Source organism: Typopeltis vanoorti, chromosome 17 (assembly GCF_054136105.1).
Source record: "Typopeltis vanoorti isolate ZY-2024b chromosome 17, IOZ_Tvanoo_1.0, whole genome shotgun sequence".
Taxonomy (NCBI): Eukaryota; Metazoa; Arthropoda; class Arachnida; order Uropygi; family Thelyphonidae; genus Typopeltis; species Typopeltis vanoorti.
The window spans coordinates 8,918,939-8,938,687 of record NC_143565.1 but is presented as its reverse complement, the minus strand read 5'-3'; the positions used below and the strand labels follow the sequence as shown (position 1 = coordinate 8,938,687).

The 19,749-nt window shown below is 35.7% G+C and overlaps 1 protein-coding gene across 3 annotated transcripts in view; it reads right to left on the bottom strand.

Moving 5' to 3' along the window:
- The window catches only part of Polr3H (RNA polymerase III subunit H), a 245,335-nt gene that overhangs the window by 31,102 nt on the left and 194,484 nt on the right, over positions 1-19,749 (bottom strand). For all 3 annotated transcript variants that reach the window (XM_090407537.1, XM_090407535.1, XM_090407536.1), the window contains exons 3-4: positions 17,897-17,993; positions 13,414-13,500 (exon numbers count right to left, since the gene is read on the bottom strand). In XM_090407537.1, the coding sequence (XP_090263663.1) occupies positions 13,414-13,500; positions 17,897-17,993 (184 nt within the window). The remainder of the gene's footprint in view (positions 1-13,413; positions 13,501-17,896; positions 17,994-19,749) is intronic.

Genomic DNA, 19,749 nt, shown 5'->3' with positions numbered 1-19,749 from the left:
TTAAGGAATTATTGTGTGTTGTCTTATTTCATGAGTGATCAGTAGTACTTTATGCAACAACGTTTGTTTATGCATATAGTGACTGACGATTAATTCAGTTATTGCTTAGAAGATTTATTTAATGAGTACCGTATACTGTTCAAAGTGTTTACAGTTATAAAAAGTGTTTACGTATAAGTAGATGAAGAAAAAAGATTATCGGTAAGACAATACAACACATGTATTGATATTCTGTAAGAAAGGTTCAAGAACCAATGCAAAGAACAATGGACTAAGAGGACTACCTTGCTTGACTCCGTTTTGAATTTTGACTGGGTCGGATAGGAACCCGTTAACTAGGAGGCAGGTAGTTGAATTGGCATAGGCCCCTTTGATAACAGATAGCAGCTTTTTACCTACACCAATTTGCTGGAGGATGTGGAACAGAAAGGGATGCCAGACATTATCAAATGATTGAGTGAGGTCTACTGATAGCACTGCCAGTGACTGCCTTTTTGTATTAACTAAGTGGAGAAGATCACCTAGAAGAAACAGATTAAATTCTACTGCTCAGCCTGGAACTCCATACACCTGTGCACTTTTAATTATGTATCTCATTCCTACTTGGAGCCTGTTATTGACAATGTAGAAAAATATATTATAGTCAGTATTAGATACAGAAATAAAATAGGTCTCCCAGCTGCTGATTAAGGTGTGATCTCTATTAGGTTTTGGAATGAGGATGGTATGGTATGGCTTGCTGCAAATTCATTTGGTATGAGTCCTGATGAGAGAAAAGAATTGAATAGTATAACTAGAATGGGAAGAATAAAATCCCAGGCCTAGCAGTAAAGTTCTATCCCTAGACCATCAGGTCTTGGGGATTTTCTTGTCTGGCATTTTTACAGGCTGTGGTAACTTGGGACGTTGTAGCTGGTAGAGACAGAGAGTCGTAGAGTAAGTGCCCTCCTTCGATGAGTCTTTGGACTCCCTGGATGTTAATGTTCCAAGAGTTATAATTTCCCACAGCACTATCGTCTTCAAACAGATTTTTGTAGTGTTTTTGAAAGTCAAGGATGTCTTGAGTGATGGACATGTCTTCGCCATCAATGCAGATTAGAGTGATAGTTCTTTCTTTGCAGATTTGAAATTCAATTCAAATACAATTCAATTTAGTGAAGTGTCTATTGAAGAATGCAGCTGAAGTGCTATCTGCAAAGTGCTGCTGTATTCTTATTTAAAAATTTCTTTCTTCTATTTCTTTCTGCCTTTCCACTTCTATTTCGATGTTAATGTTTCTAATGATGTTGCTATATTCTATATCACTGTGTTGGTTTGCTACAAACCAGCTTTTCTCTTTATACAGATCTTTTCTCTTTTGAGGAAAGCTTGTTCTTTTCCCCATTCAATCATATTCTGTTTTACTGCTTCTTCGAATTTTAACCACATATCCCAGTTCCAGGTAACATTATTCCAATTTGAACGGGGGATCTGGAATTTGGTTGAAAAGCTCATTGGAATATTTGTTGGAAGTCTCCATATCCAGAACTGATCTCTATTTGTTCTATGCAGTGGAATTTAAGTAGAACTGGATTATGACCTAACATATGTCAAGATGTTTTATCTGAATTATCCTATTTATAAGGGAAGAAGAGATATAAATTCGATCAAGGCAGGCACTGATATCCTGATTCATGTATGTGTAAGCCTCGAGATTAGGACTCTGAATCCTCCATATGTCTACTAGTTGAGGCATTGTTGAGACATTTTTAACTGTGCATATCCCACTTTTCCACTCCTGAGATATCCTCCGATTTTATACATATATATATATATAATTTTATATATACGATTCCAGTCTCCAGCTACTATGATGTAATGGGCACCATATAAATACGTCTCCAATTCTTGGAAGAATTTTCATCTAACTGTTCCATTGGAGGAATCATAAACATTTATAAACCTTATTATACTGCCCACAGTATTTCCAGTCTGTTGCAGAGATTCTTCCTTTTGCATCTCTTTGGATATTACAGAATCACCCAAGGTGCATGGGGGAGGGGAGGGAATACCTTAAATCTTCCAAAGCTCCAATAAGAAAGAAGAGAATATCGATCTGTTCAAGTTTTTATATCTTTATATCTGCAGAAATATGTTTCTCATCATCATCATCATCAAATTCCTGCCATGTGCCCTCAAGGGGTGTACAGAATATGATATACTACATGAAAAATTTACATCATTACTAACTTCCTATCTACAATTTTCCTCCAAATCAGTGTAATACCTGTCAAGACTCCAGCATTATCAGATCCTATATTTCTATCTTCTAAGGCACATTTACCATTCCACCTATATCTTGGGTCTTCCCCCCCCCCTTTAAGTGACCTTACCACGTGAAATTAACTCTGCTAATGCATTCTGGATGCTGACAAGTTCTTTCCTAATATCCTCATTTTTAATATGATATTATGATTGATGCCATCTGTTCATGCCCCTAATCTTTTTTCAGGACTCTCATATCTGTGGTCTCTACTCTTTGGTCAAGTGTTTTACCCAGCTCTCAGATCCATACGTTAAAACTGTTTTGAACACGGTCTTCTCTTCTTCTTCTTTGGTGCATCAATCCGAAGATTGGTATATATAGCAGCACATCACAACATTCTGTCTTGTGACTTCCTTTTTATCTCTTCATAACTCTTAGTGCCAGTTAGCATCATTATGTTATTTATATATGAAATTCTTGGTATGCCTCGTGGCCTCTTTCCTTCTACATCCCCTCCATTATTTCTGTAATCAGTCCCCCATGCCTCAAATGGTGTCGAATTAGGCTTTTTCTTCTCTTATTGATGTGTTTCATTAATGACTGCTCTTCATGAACTATATTCAGAACTTCTTCATTACTTTTCTTTTATGTCCAACTAATTTTCATCATCTTTCTCCAGCACCAAAGTTCAAATGCCTCCAACTTTTTCATGTCTTGTTTTGTTAGAGTCCAGGCCTCACAACTATATAATGCAATGCTCCATATGTATGTTTTCACTAGCCTTTTTTTGAGCAAATGCTAAGTCCTTTACTGGTAAAAATGTTCCTTCTGTTACAGAATGCTTTTTTGGCTAGGATTATTTGTGCTTTAATGTCTGATTGGTTTCTTCCATCTTCTGTGATAAGACTTCAAGATATTTAAAAGAGGTTACCTGTTGTAGTAGGTTATTATTTATTTCCAGGTTTATTTTCATTGGAATTGCTTTACTTGTAATTAAAAATTTTGTTTTCTTATAATTAATTTTTAGGCTGCACTGTGTGAAGATTTCTTCCATCTTTGTTAGGATGGCTTTCAGTTTGTTTTTGTTATCAGCTATAACTGCTATATCATCCACAAACCATAGCCAGTTAATATCAATTCCATTTATCTTAATTCCGGTTTCTATTAGTTCATTCAGTTTATTTATTGCATCTTCAATGTACAGATTAAACAATATGGGTGAAAGAGAGCACCCCTGTCTTACACCTCTACGTATTTTTGCTATTGCGGTTTTTGTTGTATTGCTGGCTGCTTCTATTAGGGCTTCTTGATGGTTATAAAGATTAAATATGAGCCTTCTATCTCTCCAATCTACCTTTATTGTTTTTAGGAGGTGAAATATTTGATTCCAGTCAATACTATCGAAGGCTTTCTCCAAGTCAAGAAAGACTATCAGAGTATTTTGATTCTTCTCCAATCTTCTTTCAATAACTGCTCTTAGAGCTAGGATTGCTTCTCTTGTCCCCTGCTGTTTCCTGAATCCAAACAACATATTCTTCAATCTTCTTTGTTAGTCTTTTTTTTTTTTTTGTATAATTTTGAGTAGTATTTTCAAAGCATGTGATATTAAGCTTATTGTTCGATGATTTTCACACTTGTTTGCATTATTTACTTTAGGAATGGGTATGATAGAGCACTGTGTAAAATCTTTGGGGATGATACCCGTTTCATAAATATCCTTTCTGATCTTGAAAGGTATGACTTAGTTATGTTTCCTGAGTATTTTATTAATTCTGAAGGGATGTTATCAGTGCCTGGTGCCTTGTTGGCTGACAATTCATTCAATGCCCACTCAAATTCATCTTTTAATATGGTTGGAACAATTTCTTCCACATCAAATCTTGTTTCATCTTCTATAGTCTTGGCATCTAGATCTTTTCCACTATATAGATCTTCTAAGTACTCCTTCCATCTTTCCAAAATTTCTTCCTTATCTATAAGTATGTTCCCCTGTTTATTTTTGATAATTGTACTTCTTGTCTTGTTTTGCTGGCTTATTCCTTTTATAATGTTATAAGCTTTATCGATTCTTCCAGTCTTTGTTAGATCTTCTATTTCTTTACATTTCTCTGTATACCATTGTTCTTTTGCTTCTTTACACTTTCTATTTATCATATGTTTATATTTGTCTTTGATTTCTTCCTTTAGGGAGGTTTTGTATTTTCTTCTTTCATCTATTAGATCTCAAATGTCCTGGGTGATCCATGGTTTTTTTATTTGCTTCTTCCATAATGCAATCATTGGCGGCCTTAATGATTGTATCCTTCAAATGAGTCCATGTTTTTCTTTTCCCTCTCTCTGTTTTAATGCTTTCATCAGTTTGCTGTTTATAGTTTCTATGGTTTTCCTCTGTTTTCAGGTCACTTATGTTCCATTTGGGCCTTTTCCTTGGTTGTGACAGCTTTTTAAATTTCAGATTATATTTCAATAAAACCAAATTGTGGTCACTATCAACATCAGCTCCCAGGTAACTTTTCCATGATTTTACTTGATTTTTAAATCTATTTCTTGTCTTAATATAATCTATTTGGTACCTTCCTATATCCCCTGGCATTTTCCAAGTATACCTTCTTCTTTTTGGTACCTCATACCAGGTATTAGTAATGATCAGACTGAATTGGTGACAGAACTCCAAAATTCTATCTCCGAAATGCGACATCCAAGTCCATACTTTCCCACCTCTCTACCATCTTTGCCATCACCAATGACTGCATTCCAATCCCCCAAGACAATAAGATTATCTTCCTTCTTGGTCAGTTTGATTAGATTCTCAATATCTACATATACTCTCTCAACTTCATCATCACTGTGGTCGCCAGAAGGCATGTAAGCTTGTGTTATTATAATATTTGTTGGTTTTGCTTGTAGTTTTACCATTATCAATCTGCTACTACATTTTACTGAGATGATTACTCTTCTTCCCCATTCCTTATTGAGAACCACCGCGACTCCATTTTTTGCTGTCTCATCACCTGAATAAATGATTCTGTAATCACCACTCCAAAAGTCTCCAGTTCCATTCCATCTCATTTCACTAATTCCCAATATGGCAATTTTTAATCTATCCATTTCTCTCTTCAAATTTTCCAATTTTCCAATTTGTAGGAGGGTTCTCACATTCCACATCCCAATGACTGTACAAGGATTTCGCTAGTTTACGACCTGGGAAGCCTTGCTTCTTCCCCTGCCGTGCACAAGTATTGAGCAATTGTGTGCTTTACTATCTTTTAGAATGTCCATCCATACTATATCTTACTAGGGAAAAATAGAACAAAGTGGTATCCCCTTGCCTTCCTTGTCCAGCAATAGCCATCTGGAGAGGCTCAGTGTGCTAGCCGTTTCTCATTCTTCATGATTATCTGCCTACCACAATATCTTTTACACCCTTGTCACTTATGATCTTCTGCTGATCAGGATGAAAGTTGCTGCTGCACCAACTTCCAGCGGGCTATAAATTATTTAATGGCGGTTACATCTCGCCATGTTGCATCCCTGTCAGTGGAAATGTGTGGCTTTTTATAGAGATAACCATGGCATTGTCTATCTCACCACTTCCTGTTGATAGATGCCATCCCATTGTCCACGACTGCTTATTCACAGCTTTCCCTGTTTATTCACAGCTAACCTCTGTATCCAGAGGCCATTCCCCTATCTGTAACCTGGGGATGCACTTGGTAGCATGGGACCCATGCCCCAAGGAACACTGTCTTGAACACAGCTAATTTAGTGTTTTGACTAATTTCTCTCTTATTCAATATAAATTTATTCAGTTGAATTCCTACCATACCAGCTTTGTTGATTCTGTTGTCTATTTCCATATTTAATTTACCATTTTCATTAAAATCATGTCTAAGTAGCTGAAATGTTTTACTTGTTCTATAGGTTCTTCATTCACAATGCAGTTGATGTTTTCAATGCTTCTGCCTATTTTCAGTGTCTTTGTCTTGTTATTGCTGACCTTCATACCATATCTATTATAGCAGTTATTCAATTTAGCCAGGGAATCTTTCAGAATTTGAATTTATTTAGGAGTATAACATCATCCGCATAAAGCAAAGAGCAGAGATTAACACCTCCAATTTTGATATCAGGTTTAATACCACTTCCCTTCATAACGTGATCCATATAGATAATAAATAACAGAGGGGATAATGTACATCCATGTCTGACACCAGATTTAACATTAAACCATCTTCCTGTACTTCCATCAATTCTAACTGTTGACTTATAATTCAAATAAAAAATAAGTACTGCCTGATATAATGCCCCACTGACACGATATAACTGTAGCATTTTGAATAGCTTCTCTCTTAGCACCTTGGCATATGCTTTTTCTAGATCTTTGTTATATTCCCATGATTTCTCAACTATTTGTCATAAAGTGAAAATCTGATGCTGACAGCCTCTACATGTCTGAATCCAGCTTGTTCTTCACCAAGCTTTTCTTCCACAATCCTTCTCAACCGTTTCTCAAGTATACTTGCATAAATCTTACCAGGAACACTCATTAGAGAAATAACTCTGTAATTCTCACATTCAGTTTTATTTGCCTTTTTATATATGGGTGCAATGAGAGCTCTACTCCGGAATTCGTCTCTCTGCCTTCCGGCCTTCTGAACTATGCAGTGGCCACTGTAAGAATTTTATACCTCCATACTTGAGCATTTTTGATTCAATATCATCTACTCTTGCTGCCTTTCTACATTTCAGGCCTATGATGGCTTTTTCTACTTCAAGTATGGATATGTATTCCTGACTGCATCCCCGTTTAAGTGTTTTTTTACCTGTGCTATCACTGCTTGTTTCATTTAGTAATTTTTCAAAGTAATTACTCATACTTCAAGGATATCTTTTTTTCCAGTTTTCATGTCACCTTTATCATCTCTAATCCTTTTACAGCACTCTTTCCTCCATTTCTGAGCTTCTTCAACAACCTCCAGAATATCTTGCCACCTTCTTGATATTTATTTCTATGTTCTTAACAAAGTCTCCCGATGATTTTTTTTTTTTTTTAAACAGTAGCTATCTTACATTTGTCTCTGTATTCTCTAAGAGCACAAGCTGACTTATCTGCCAGGAACTTTTGATATGCTTTCTTCTTTTCCTTCACTGCCTCTTTAACTTCCTGTGCTCACCATAGAATTCTGATTTTTTTAACCTTGCAGACAACCTTATGACATGCCTCTCTGGCTGAATCAACCAGTGTTTTCTTCAGGGCTTGCCACCGAATCTCCAAGGTTTGGTTCCTCTTCTCAAACTCTTTCATTTTTTCTGAATAATGTTTGTGGTTTAGTCTACAGTTCACAGGTGAGAGCTACTCAACTTTTATTTGCTTTAAAACTTTCTTACACGTTCTTCTTTTGAATATGAAATTCAATTTTATTCTGCTCAAGACTAAATAGTGATCACTTCCAATTTCAAATCCTCTGTACACTCTAGTGTCCTGCACCAGTGGGAAAACATCACTATCAGCAATAACATAGTCAATGAAACTTTTCTTATTCCTTGCCTTTTCTTTCCATGTGATTTGTGCACATTTTTATGTTGGAACATGGTGTTAGTAATAACCAGTCCATGTCCTGAGCAGAAATTATTTGCCATTATTATAAATTTCATACTGAAAAGAAGAACACGTAAGAAAGTTTTAAAGTGAATACAAGTTGAGCAGTTCTCAGCTGTGAACTGCAGACTAAACTACACAAACATTATTCAAGAAAAAATGAAAGAGTTTGAGAAGAGGAATCAAACCTTAGAGATTCAGTGGCAAGCCCTGAAGAAAACACTGGTTGATTCAACCAGAGACGCATGTCATAAGGTTGTCTGCAAGGTTAAAAAAATCAGAATTCCATGGTGAGCACAGGAAGTTAAAGAGGCAGGAAAAGAAGAAAGCATATCAAAAGTTCCTGGCAGATAAGTCAGCTTTTGCTCTTAAAGAATACGGAGACAAATGTAAGCAAGCTAAACACTGTGTAAAACTAGCTAAACAAAAATCATGGGAAGACTTTGTTAAGAACATAGAAATAAATATCAAGAAGGTGGCAAAATATTCTGGAGGCTATTGAAAAAGTTCAGAAATGGAGAGAAGAGTACTGTAAAAGGAATTAGAGATGATAAAGGTGACATGAAACTGGTGAAGTTTTGATATTCTTGATGTATGGAGTAATTACTTCGAAAAATTGCTAAATGAAACAAACAGTGATGACAGCACAGTAGTAAAAAACACTCAACAGACATGCAATCACAAATACATATCTATACTTGAAGTAGAAAAAGCCATCAAAAGCCTGAAATGTGGAAAGGCAGCAGGAGTTGATATTCAACCAGAAATGCTCAAGTATGTAAGTATAAAAGTCTTACAGTGGCTGCACTACATAGTTCAGAAAGCCTGGACAGAGAGACAAATTCCAGATGATTGGAGTAGAGCTCTAATAGTACCCATATATAAAAAGGGAAATAAAACTGAATGTGAGAATTACAGAGGTATTTCCCTACTGAGTGTTCCTGGTAAGATATATGCAAATATACTTGAGAAACGGTTGAGAAGGATTGTGGAAGAGAAGTTTGGTGAAGAACAAGCTGGATTCAGGCCAAATAGATGCTGTCTGGATCAAATTTTCACATTATGACAAATAGTTGAGAAATTGTGGAAATATAACAAAGATCTGTATTTAAGTTTTGTAGATCTGGAAAAGGCATATGACAGGGTGCCAAGAGAGAAACTGTTCAAAGAGCTACAGTTGTATGGTGTCAATATAGCATTATATCAAACAATACTTACTTAGTCTTTATTTGAGTTGTAAATCAGCATTTAGAATTGAAGGAAGTATAGGAAGACAGTTTATGTTAAATCTGGTGTCAGACAGGATGTACATTATCCCATCTGTTATTTATTATCTATATGGATCACATTATGAAGGAAAGTGGTATTAAACCTGATATCAAAATTGGATATGGAGAATAATCTCAGCTCTTTACTCTATGCAGATGATGTTATACTTCTAAATAAATCTGCTACATGTCTGTAAAATTCCCTGATTAAATTGAATAACTCTTCTAATAGATTTGGTATGAAGGTCAGCAATAACAAGACAAAGACAATGAAGTTAGTCAGAAGTATTGAAAATATCAACTGCATTGTGAATGGAGAACTTATAAAACAAGTAAAACATTTCAGCTACTTAGGCACGATTTTTAGTGATGATGGTAAATTAAATATGGAAATAGACAACAGAATCAATAAAGCTGGTAAGGTAGGAAGTCAACTGAATAAATTTATAATAAGGAATAAGAGCGAAATCAGTCAAAACACTAAATTAGGTATACAAGACAGTGTTCAAACCAATTTTAACTTATGGATCTGAGAGCTGGGTCAGAAGTAAAACCTATTATACTTCTAAATAAAGAAATAAATGTTATATTTGACCAAAGAGTAGAGACCGCAGATATGAGAGTCCTGAAAAAGATTAGAGGCATGAACAGATACCATCAATTGTAATATCATATTAAAAACGAGGATATTAGGAAAGAACTTAATATTGTTAGCATCCAGGTATGGTCACTTAAACCGAATGGGAGAGGAAAGATTAGCAAAACAAGTGTTCTTTACCAGGTTGGCAGGAAAAAGCCCCAGAAGGAGACCAAGATATAGGATGATTGATACAGTAAAAAGTGCCTTAGAAGGGAGAAATATAAGATCTGATAATGTTGAAGTCTTGACAGATAAGATAACAGATAGATTTGGAGGAAAATTGTTAGGAAGTTAGTAATGATGAAAGTTGTTCATGCAGCACTATCATATCCTGTACATCCCTTGAGGGTGCATATCAGGAATTTGATGATGATGGTATGGTTAAGAGCCAGATGAATATGGAATAAGAGAGAAATTAGCCAAAACAATTAACTAGCAGTATCCAGGCAACCAGCCTGGTTAGCGAAGTAGTTAGTTTATTCCCACCATGCACATGGATCTTGTGAAATGTCTTGAGGTGGAAGATGAATTTCATCACCTACTGTGAAATCACACACTGCTTATTGGAGGCCTGAAGTGATTTGAAAAAGCGCCATGTTTGGTCTCCAGAGCAGGGTTTTCTGGAAAAATACCCAAAAAAAAAAAAATAATAAAAAATAAAATATCCATAAAAATAGAAAGATTCCTTAATCCACCCGCCCACAGTACAAATGTACTATAGGTTCACAAACAAACCTTTTGCGGAAATCACATAAAGTATAGTGTACCAGCTAAAACAACATACTATCATCTTTTAACTGATGCAACAACAGTTTTACCTTATGGATCTGATCTTATGTATGATCATTTGATCATACATAAGAGACTACAGATAGAATAGCTGTGAGAAAAATTAGGAGAGTGATCAGATGGCATCAATGGCAATATCAAATTAAAAGGAAGATATTAGGAAGGAATATTGTTAGCATTCAAGAATGTATTGTATCTAAGGTGATTTGGTTACTTAAATGGAAGAGCAACAGTTAGAAAAAAAATAAGTGTTTGATGCCAAGATGGCAGAAAAAAGACTCAGAGGAAGACCAAGATTTAGGTGGATTGGTGCAGGTAGAAATGTAAGATCTGACAGCACAAGAGTGGTGACAAGGTTCACAATAAGTGGAGCAAAATTGCTGACAGGATATTAGTAACAATGGAAACTTAATCATGTAGTAATGTCATATCATCCTGTACACCACTTCAAGCAGTTCCTATACGGAAACTGATGAGGATGATGAAAAAACACTGATAGCTCAGGTTATAAGGGTTGAAGTTTACTTCTCACCATATTAAGGAAGTAATTTACTTTTAATCCTATAGAATGGTTCTAAATGAAATGATGATGTGAGGCTTTGACCAGGACTTTGTTACTGTTAGCAAGTTTACTATAGCAACATCTGCTAGAGAGAGAGAGAGAGAATTGAGAAAAACAAACACAGTCATCCCTCGACTTACGTCCGTTCGAAGATACATCCGTGATCCCATAATGGAATAAATAACATTTTTGACTATACTTTTGAACAAGATGCAAGCAAGCATAAAGTAAAAAGATCTATATTTAGCAACAACGCATAAGCAAATCATGCACAGTGGCAACAGCACATTCAGCTGCAACCTACCTCGGCAGTCATCACGTGTCTTCAACAATTCCACTGTTGATTTTGTGTTGAAGAAATAGATTATTTGTGTATTTATCGTTAAATATTTCGCAATATTTTGTGCAACATGGCCCCTATATGCCCAATTAAAAACCTAGTGAAGAATCACAGAAAAAGAGGCGGGCAATTGATCTTGAAACGAAGTTGCAAGTGCAACGATAGTGACAAAGCAACGACAAGGTCCTATCTTTGATTGAAAAGCTACTTCTGTTATGCGTAGAAGAATGAACCAAAAGCGCGTACCTCTTATCACTATGACCATAACCACTAAGTCTCTTCAACATGTTGAAGAAGAAAGCAGAACCCGATTATGACTAAGAATTCAACACATCTTCCACATTTAGTTCATGAGATTCAAGCAGAATTTGCACTGCATAATGTGAAAATGTATGGTGAATCTGCAAGTTCCTATGAGAAGGCTCCCAAGGAGTTTGTGGAGAAATTGGATAAAATTATTACGGAAGAAAATTATTTGCCAAAGAAAATATTTAATATCGATAAGACCTTTTGGTTTCAGAAAAAAATGCCTGAGTAGACAATTCATCCACAAAAAGCTAAAATCTATGCCTGGTTTCAAAGCTCTTAAAGACTGTGTTATGATTCTGTTAGGGGTAATGTGGCTGGATATAAACTAAAACCATTTGTGATACGGCACAGTGAGAATCCACAAGCCTTCAAAAAAAAAAAAAAAATTGGGGAGCATACTCTTCCAGTTCATTAGCAAAGATATAAGAAGCTCTGGATGACTCAAAAATTGTTTGTGGATGCCTTATTCAACTGTAATGCAAGTAAAATGGAAAGCTATTGTGTGAAAGAAAATGTTGAATTTAAAATTTTATTAATTCTAGATAATACTCCAGGTCATGCATCTTATATCAGTGATCTTCACCAAGTTCAAGGTTATGTTTCTCTCTCCAAACACTACTTCACTGAATCCAACTGATGGATCAGGGATTTCTTGTAGTGATTAAGGCTTATTACCTATGAAGAACTTTTTCACAAGCCATTTCTGCTACTGAAGGAAATGACCAGACACTCCTGCAGTTCTGGAAAGCATTCAATATTTATCACGCTATTAAAGATATTGCTGTAGTTTGGAACGAAGTTATCTCTCAATCTACGAGTGGCATATGGAAAAGATATTAAAATGGTTTGCGCATGATTTTGGAAGTTTTGAAAAAAATGAAGACCTTTTTAAATTGAGTGAAGAAATAGTGGGCATAGCAAACAATCTGAATTCAAAGTGAATGATGTGACGACATAGTTCGACTCATAGAAGTGCCTCTGAAGAGTTGACCAACGAAGAATTGGTCGAGCTGGAGGAACAACCTGTTGCAGAAGAGGAAGAATGAGAAAAGGAAGAGGAAAAAGAGAAACAAGGAAAGGTAGTTAAAAAATTCACGGTGAAGGGTCTTGCAGAAATATTCTCTGCAGTTAGTGATGTTCGCAAAATGGTTGAAGACATGGACACCAATGTTCAATGCTACTTATAAATAGAAAGGAAAGTACATGATGCGTTTGCTTGCTATAAACCGATTTATGATGAAAAGAAGAAGAGGAATAAGTTTTTGTTTTTTTTAAAAAAAAACAAAAACAAAAGGTTACACCAGAAGAGCTGCAGCCTGGTCCTTCACATAGAGAAGGTAATGAAGATGTGATTGTAGGGGAAGATTTGGGTGATTATTCTCCTGTTTTATAGTGGCAGTAATGCACACTACAGTTTAAGTTTATAAAAATTAAAATGACAGTATACTTATTACTGTTAAGTCCCTAACCCCTATAACTCTGTTGATTTAATGTATCGACTTATGTCCGAACCAACTTACGTCCTGCCAGATGGAACGGAACCCCGATGTAAGTCGAGGGATGACTGTATATTCTGTTCTTTTGAAATAACATATACTATTTTTATTCCTTTTTCATATTTGATCATATTCAAAATTATTCAGAACCTAAGTACTGCTTACCACAAATTCCTTCACGACTGCAACTCTTTATCTTGCCAATCAAAATTTCATCCACAAAAGGGCGAAATACAACATACCGAAAATGCACTGAAACAATAACATGCGATAAAGCATTATTCTGGCTAGCCTTAATAATATTCGAGTCTAATCAAACAAATAACAACAATAAAGCAATATGAAATAAGACTTCAGTGACATTTAAAAAAAATTAGTACTCTATACTAGAAACTTAATAATGTATTTTGTTAATGTCTCAATTAAGTAGTATAACTGTTATTTTTCAATCCCTTAATAACAAGCTTTTAATGGACATGAAAATGGATTCCCTGAAAGTGAAGTGCCACAGCATAATAGTTTTATTTCTGAAAGCCACACTGATTATTGACAAGAAGCATGATGATACATTTGGCTAAGCAATGAACGTATGATACAAATTATTAGCAATACTTAACCATGCTACCGGCCAAGACATCTATAGACGTCAAGGTTATCATGGATGCAAAGTGCATATTAAAATTGTAATACCATTGATATTACATTGAAATATATGATGGATATGAAGCGTATGAGGATGCGTATTTGATCCATAATGGCCAGTAAGGTGGTTAATTTTCTTCAACAGCTTTCTCTTTTACAAACAAAAAGAATCTGTTTTTATTAAAACTTGAGCTTTTTCTTAAGTTTTATTCCTTGACCAGATATTAATAAATGATATACACAAATTGTCAACAAGTTTCACCAGCTATTCTGTCTGGCTTCTTCAGGACAAGCATAAAGATACACACTAACGTTTGCTAGTAAAAAAGAAGACTGGAGTAACACAGTCAAATAAATTAAAACTGACACGTAACATCATAAGCATGGAACGTGGTGTCTCAGTCATTGTTTATTGAGCGCATTATATAGTTTTTAGCGAAATGAAATTCTGGTAAGCTGAGTTAATTTATTAGGCTTTTCCAGATGACCTTCAGAATCATTCCTTGATTTTTGTTTAGATTTTCTCCCAAGCGGAGTACAACTGCGGCTTCTTTGAAGTTTCTACATTGAAAATCTTCTTCTATATAAGGCATGGAGCTGTCATCCCAATTGATGGTGTGGTTAGAGATTGAGAAGTGATGGGCTAATCCTGAAGTATCTGTTCTGTTGTTGTTCAGTTCCCCTATATGTTCTTTTTTTCGAATTTCCAGGCTTCTTGATGTTTGGCCTATATAATTTAATCTACAGGAACATGGGATGTTATATACACCTGCGTATTTGAAGAAGGCATTAATGTCCTTAGGAGATCTTAAAATGTGGCATATAGTTTTGACAGGTTTGAGAGCAACTCTGACGTTGAAAGAATTCAGGAGTTTGGCTATTTCTGTTGAAACTGAGCCTGCATAAGGGATGACGATGTATATTGCGCAATAGGAGGCTGTTGCTGTGGAGGGTTTCTATGAAGAATCTTTTTGATTATATTTTTTGGGTAACCGTTGTTTACTAGTGTTTGAGATATGAGAGTGAGTTCATCAAGGAGATCTTTTTCTTCTGAGATAATATTGGTCGCTCTATTTTTAAGCATGTGTATTATGCTAAGTTTTGATGCAATATGGTGAGATGATCTGAAGTGCAGGTAATGTCCAGTGTCTGTTGGTTTTCGATATCTCGTACCTCAAACACTAGTAAACAACGGTTACCCAAAAAATATATCCTGTGCTTCATTACTCTAGTGATAATCTGAAATAAAAAGATATGTGCAGTGACAGTGAACCTATATATATATATATATATATATATATATATATCATCATCATCATCATCCATTGTCAGTCCACTGCTGGATGAAGGCCTTTCCAAGATTACTCAAAACTGTCTGCCCATGGTTCTCCTTTTCCACATCACTCCTACAGATCTGATAATATCATCAATCCATGATTTAGGTCCATGTCATGGTCGTCTTTCCTCTTGTGGAATCCAATCCAGTACTTCTTTTGTCCATTGTTGATCTAGTCTTCGAGCAATATGCCCAGTCTACTGCCACTTTAGATGTTTCACTCTTCCTATGATGTCAGAGACTTTGGTTTGGTTTCTTATCAGCATATTCCTTTTGTGATCCAGTCTTGTGATACAAAGCATACTTCTTTCGATACTAAATTGTGTTGTTCTTAATTTCTGAATCTCCTTTGCATTTAGTGTCTATGTTTCACAGCATACGTTAATATAGGAAGAGTACACCAGTTAAAAACTTTTCTCTTCAGGCATAATGGTAGTTGGCTTTTGAATATTCCAAATGCTTTCCACCCAAGCATCGTGCACCTTTTAATTTCGTCCATGATATTTTGCTCCATTGATATCTGTTGTCCTAAGTATATGTAATGATCTACTTGTTTAATTTCCTCATTATTGATTAATCGCTTTGTCTTTGATGTTGTTAGATTGTGTTCATTTTGTTTTTCCATTAAGTTCTTTCACTTTCAGGAATCATTCTCTGGTTTTGTTCTTTTTTTTTTGTAACATTTCTATCTCAGTGCATTGGTTATTTATCCATTCTTCTTTCAATCTCCTGCATAATTATTTGATTCTTTTATCTATTGTTTTATATCTTAAGCTTTCTTTTTCATTTGGTTCCTCTTCTTTTCCATGTTCTTCTTTCATTGATAAGGTCAATTGCTTCTTGCGTTATCCATGATTTTTTCTTTCTTTCTTCATGTTTACTGATGTGCTTCTTAGCAGATGTTATGATAGATGTTTGTAGTTATTTCCATTGGGAATGTTCACTTTCATTTTGTAACTGTGCAGCCAGCAGTTATGAAACATTTTCATTAAATTTTGATTTTACTGTTGCATTTTGTAGTATTTGTAAATGCCATTTTTGGGTTTGTTTCCTTTTAATGTTTATTGCTTTCAGATGAATATTTATCATCCTTAGGACTAGTCTATGATCAGATCCACAGTCAGCACTTGGCATTAACTTTGAGTTCCATACTCCACTGAAGTAATGCTTATTGATCATGATTTTTAAATCTTCCATCAGGACTTTCCCAGGTGTTAGTTATAATGAGACTGTGTTTGTTGCAGAAGTCAACTAATTTTTGTCCTCTCTCATTCCAAATCCAAATGGTCCCACACGTGTAGATGATGTCTCTGATCCAACTTTTGTTCCAGTCGCCCATAACACAACTCGATTTTTCTTGCCTCCAGCTACCTTTATACTCTATTTCATCATACATGTTATCAACATCTACTTCTTCAATCTGTTCTTAGGAGCATATATCTGAATGATAAGCATGTCTCTGGGCTTGGAATTCACTAGAATTGCTAGTGAATTTTGTGAATTCACTAGCAGAACATAAGTGATTTTGTTACTAATTTTCTTCTCCACAATGAATGCTACACCCCTCCTTGATATTTCTCCACCTGAAGAATATAATTTATATGACTTATCATTTGGAAGTTTAGACTCAAAGTTCGATGAACCCTTCCAAAAAGTTTCACTTATTCCCAATATACTAATATTCAATTTCCCGGGTTTATTCAAACCTCTTACATTCCAAGTAGCAATCTTCAAGCAATTTCTGCGTTGAGCTTCTTCACTGACTTGCGATGCCGCAGGGCCTGCTACATCACCCTGACAGCATCATTCCAAACCCAGGCTTTATTTATTTATGCCGTGTACAATAGATAAATTGCATTATTCAGGTACTGATGCAAATGAGAATGGCAGCAAAGACATCATTGCATTGGGGGGGGATTTTGTGAAATATAGTGTGTGTGTGTGCACACGTACGAGGGTGCACACTATGTATTACTCTTTGTCAAGAGAAAATGGATTGCAGTACAAGAGTGGCAGTATAGAGAGAATACGTGATAGATGTTTCACAAGCCAGAAACACAAGACTTGCTGGAAGTGAGAGAATGAAGACGCAGAAGCTAGCACTGAAAGTCATGAAAGCAAAAGTATTGGAGTGAATGGAGTTCTGGGTTTAAACGATGATGAAAGAAATTTGAAAGAGAGTATAAATAAGGTGATTGAAAGTAACCGAAGATAGGGTATGTGAATGCAGTTGTGGAAGTTCGGGAGAACGTGGAAACCGAAATAAAGAAATAATCACTTGCATGTAGTCCTACAGAACAAAATGCAAAATTGAAAGGCTGCAGAAACAGCAACAGAATATTAGAACTGAGAACAAAAAAAAAGCAAGAGTTCTGAAGCCAAAAAGAAAATTGTAAGAATAAACGAGAGAAGGGGCATAAATAAATAATTTGTTATGGTGATTTCAATGATAAGGGGAGCACTTCATTATTGCTAATGCTGTTAGAATATAGAAAAGGAAGATGAAAGAATTAGTGGTTTGACAAACACTGAGTAGCTTGATAATTTTCCTTATGTCAAGCAAATGAACTTGTTACAGTAGTTTTATTATGTTACTTAAAAATGTTTCAGAAAGAATTATGTTACAACAATTCATTAACTTTTCTTCACATAAATGGCACTTATTCATACCTCTAGTGTGAGAGCCTCCTTCTCCAGGGAATATAAAAGATTCTTCCAATTTGGAGATGTCAAAAAGAGCCATACACAGACCAACATTCATGACTACCTGAGAAGTGGGAGAAAATAAATTCTATTGTAATAATATGCTTCTTAATATTTTATCTAATATTCTATCTCTACAATGACACACTAAACCTATCTTAAATCCTTGTTAATAAATTACAGACCATAACACTTATATTACATGTGTACTGTATTTAAAAAAGTATATAAAATATTGTATATTTTTTAAAGTAAAATATAAAATGATCCATTATGTGCAATTATTAGGAGAGACCTTAAAGGATCACACAGGTGGAGAGTTGCCATGGTACCAGAGATACACATGCTGGCACTATGAATATGTTCCATATGTATCTACATAGGAACTTGTTTATGTAATGATATATTAATAAATTTATACCTTAAAGAAAGTTTTCATATATTTTGATTTCTTGAAAATAAAACACAACCCCCCCCCCCGAATACTTTACAGTAAACTGTAGTATAAGTAATGAACTGTAATGAACAGTAGGTGGATTGCCAGTTTTCTGCCTGGACGCATACTGTGTGTAATGGCTCCCTATCCTCACACCACTCAATTAATGCTGGGGGTTCCACAAGGTTCTGTCCTCTCACCAACCCTGTTCCTGCTGTACATCAACGACCTACTGCAATTGACCTCCAACTCAGTTTTGCAGATGATAGCACATTACACTCCTCACTTGCATTTGATAAGCATTACCCTACACAACTCACCTCATCCTACAGAACGTCAACCCCCACCACCCTCAACTCCGATCTCCGAGCCATCCTACAATGGGGTTCGGATAGCCTCATAAATTTCAACGCCAACAAAACCCAGTTCTGTACTATTTCCCTTAAAAAAGAACAACTTTTTCCCAGTATCCTTTTCAACGATACCCAAATTTCCAGACAACCTGAGATCTCGCTCCTCGGAATCACCCTCACATCAAACCTCTCCTGGCACAACCATATCTCAAACATTGCATCCTCAGCCTCAAAAAAAACTAGGAGTTCTCTTCCGCTCAAGACGTTACTTCACCTCTGAACAGCTACTAACATTATACAAGTCACAAATCCGCCCAACTATTGAATACTGCTCCCACATATGAAGTGGGGCCACTAAAAGTTCTCTCAAAATGCTCGACTCAATACAGAGGAGGACAATTAGACTTATCAATGATCCATCCCTTACCAACTCTCTCCCCCCATTTTCACACAGATTTTGATCTCTGCAGTAAGTATATTCTACAAATATTTCCATGGGAAATGCTCATCCGAAATAACATCAATAATTCCCCTGCTCAGTACACGTGCAGCTGCTGCACAACATCCCTTCACAGTACACCTAGAAACAAACAGAACAAATTTCTTTTTCTCTTCCTTCATCCCTGCAATTGCTGCACTGTGGAACAGTCTCCCACCTGCTGTGTTTCCCAACAAATACAATTTAAAGTCATTCAAATCAAATGTAAACAAATTACTCCTTTCCCAATCCACCACCCATACACAGGTACTAATGTACTATAGGGTGACCAATCAACCTCCTGTGTATGGGCCCAACATATATATATGTATGTTACTGCTAAAGTGCGAAGACCGTTAATGCACATTACCTAGCTAATCTGCAGATTAACTGATTTGCTCCGTTAACGTGTGGAATCAAGAGTTTTCCACATTTTACCTAGGTAATGTGCACATTAACGGCTTCCGTATCATTAAAGTTCAAAAGTTTGTTTCTCTCATTTCCTTTCCCTACTCCTTCCCCCCTCTCCCTCCACTTTTAGTTTGGTTTTTTA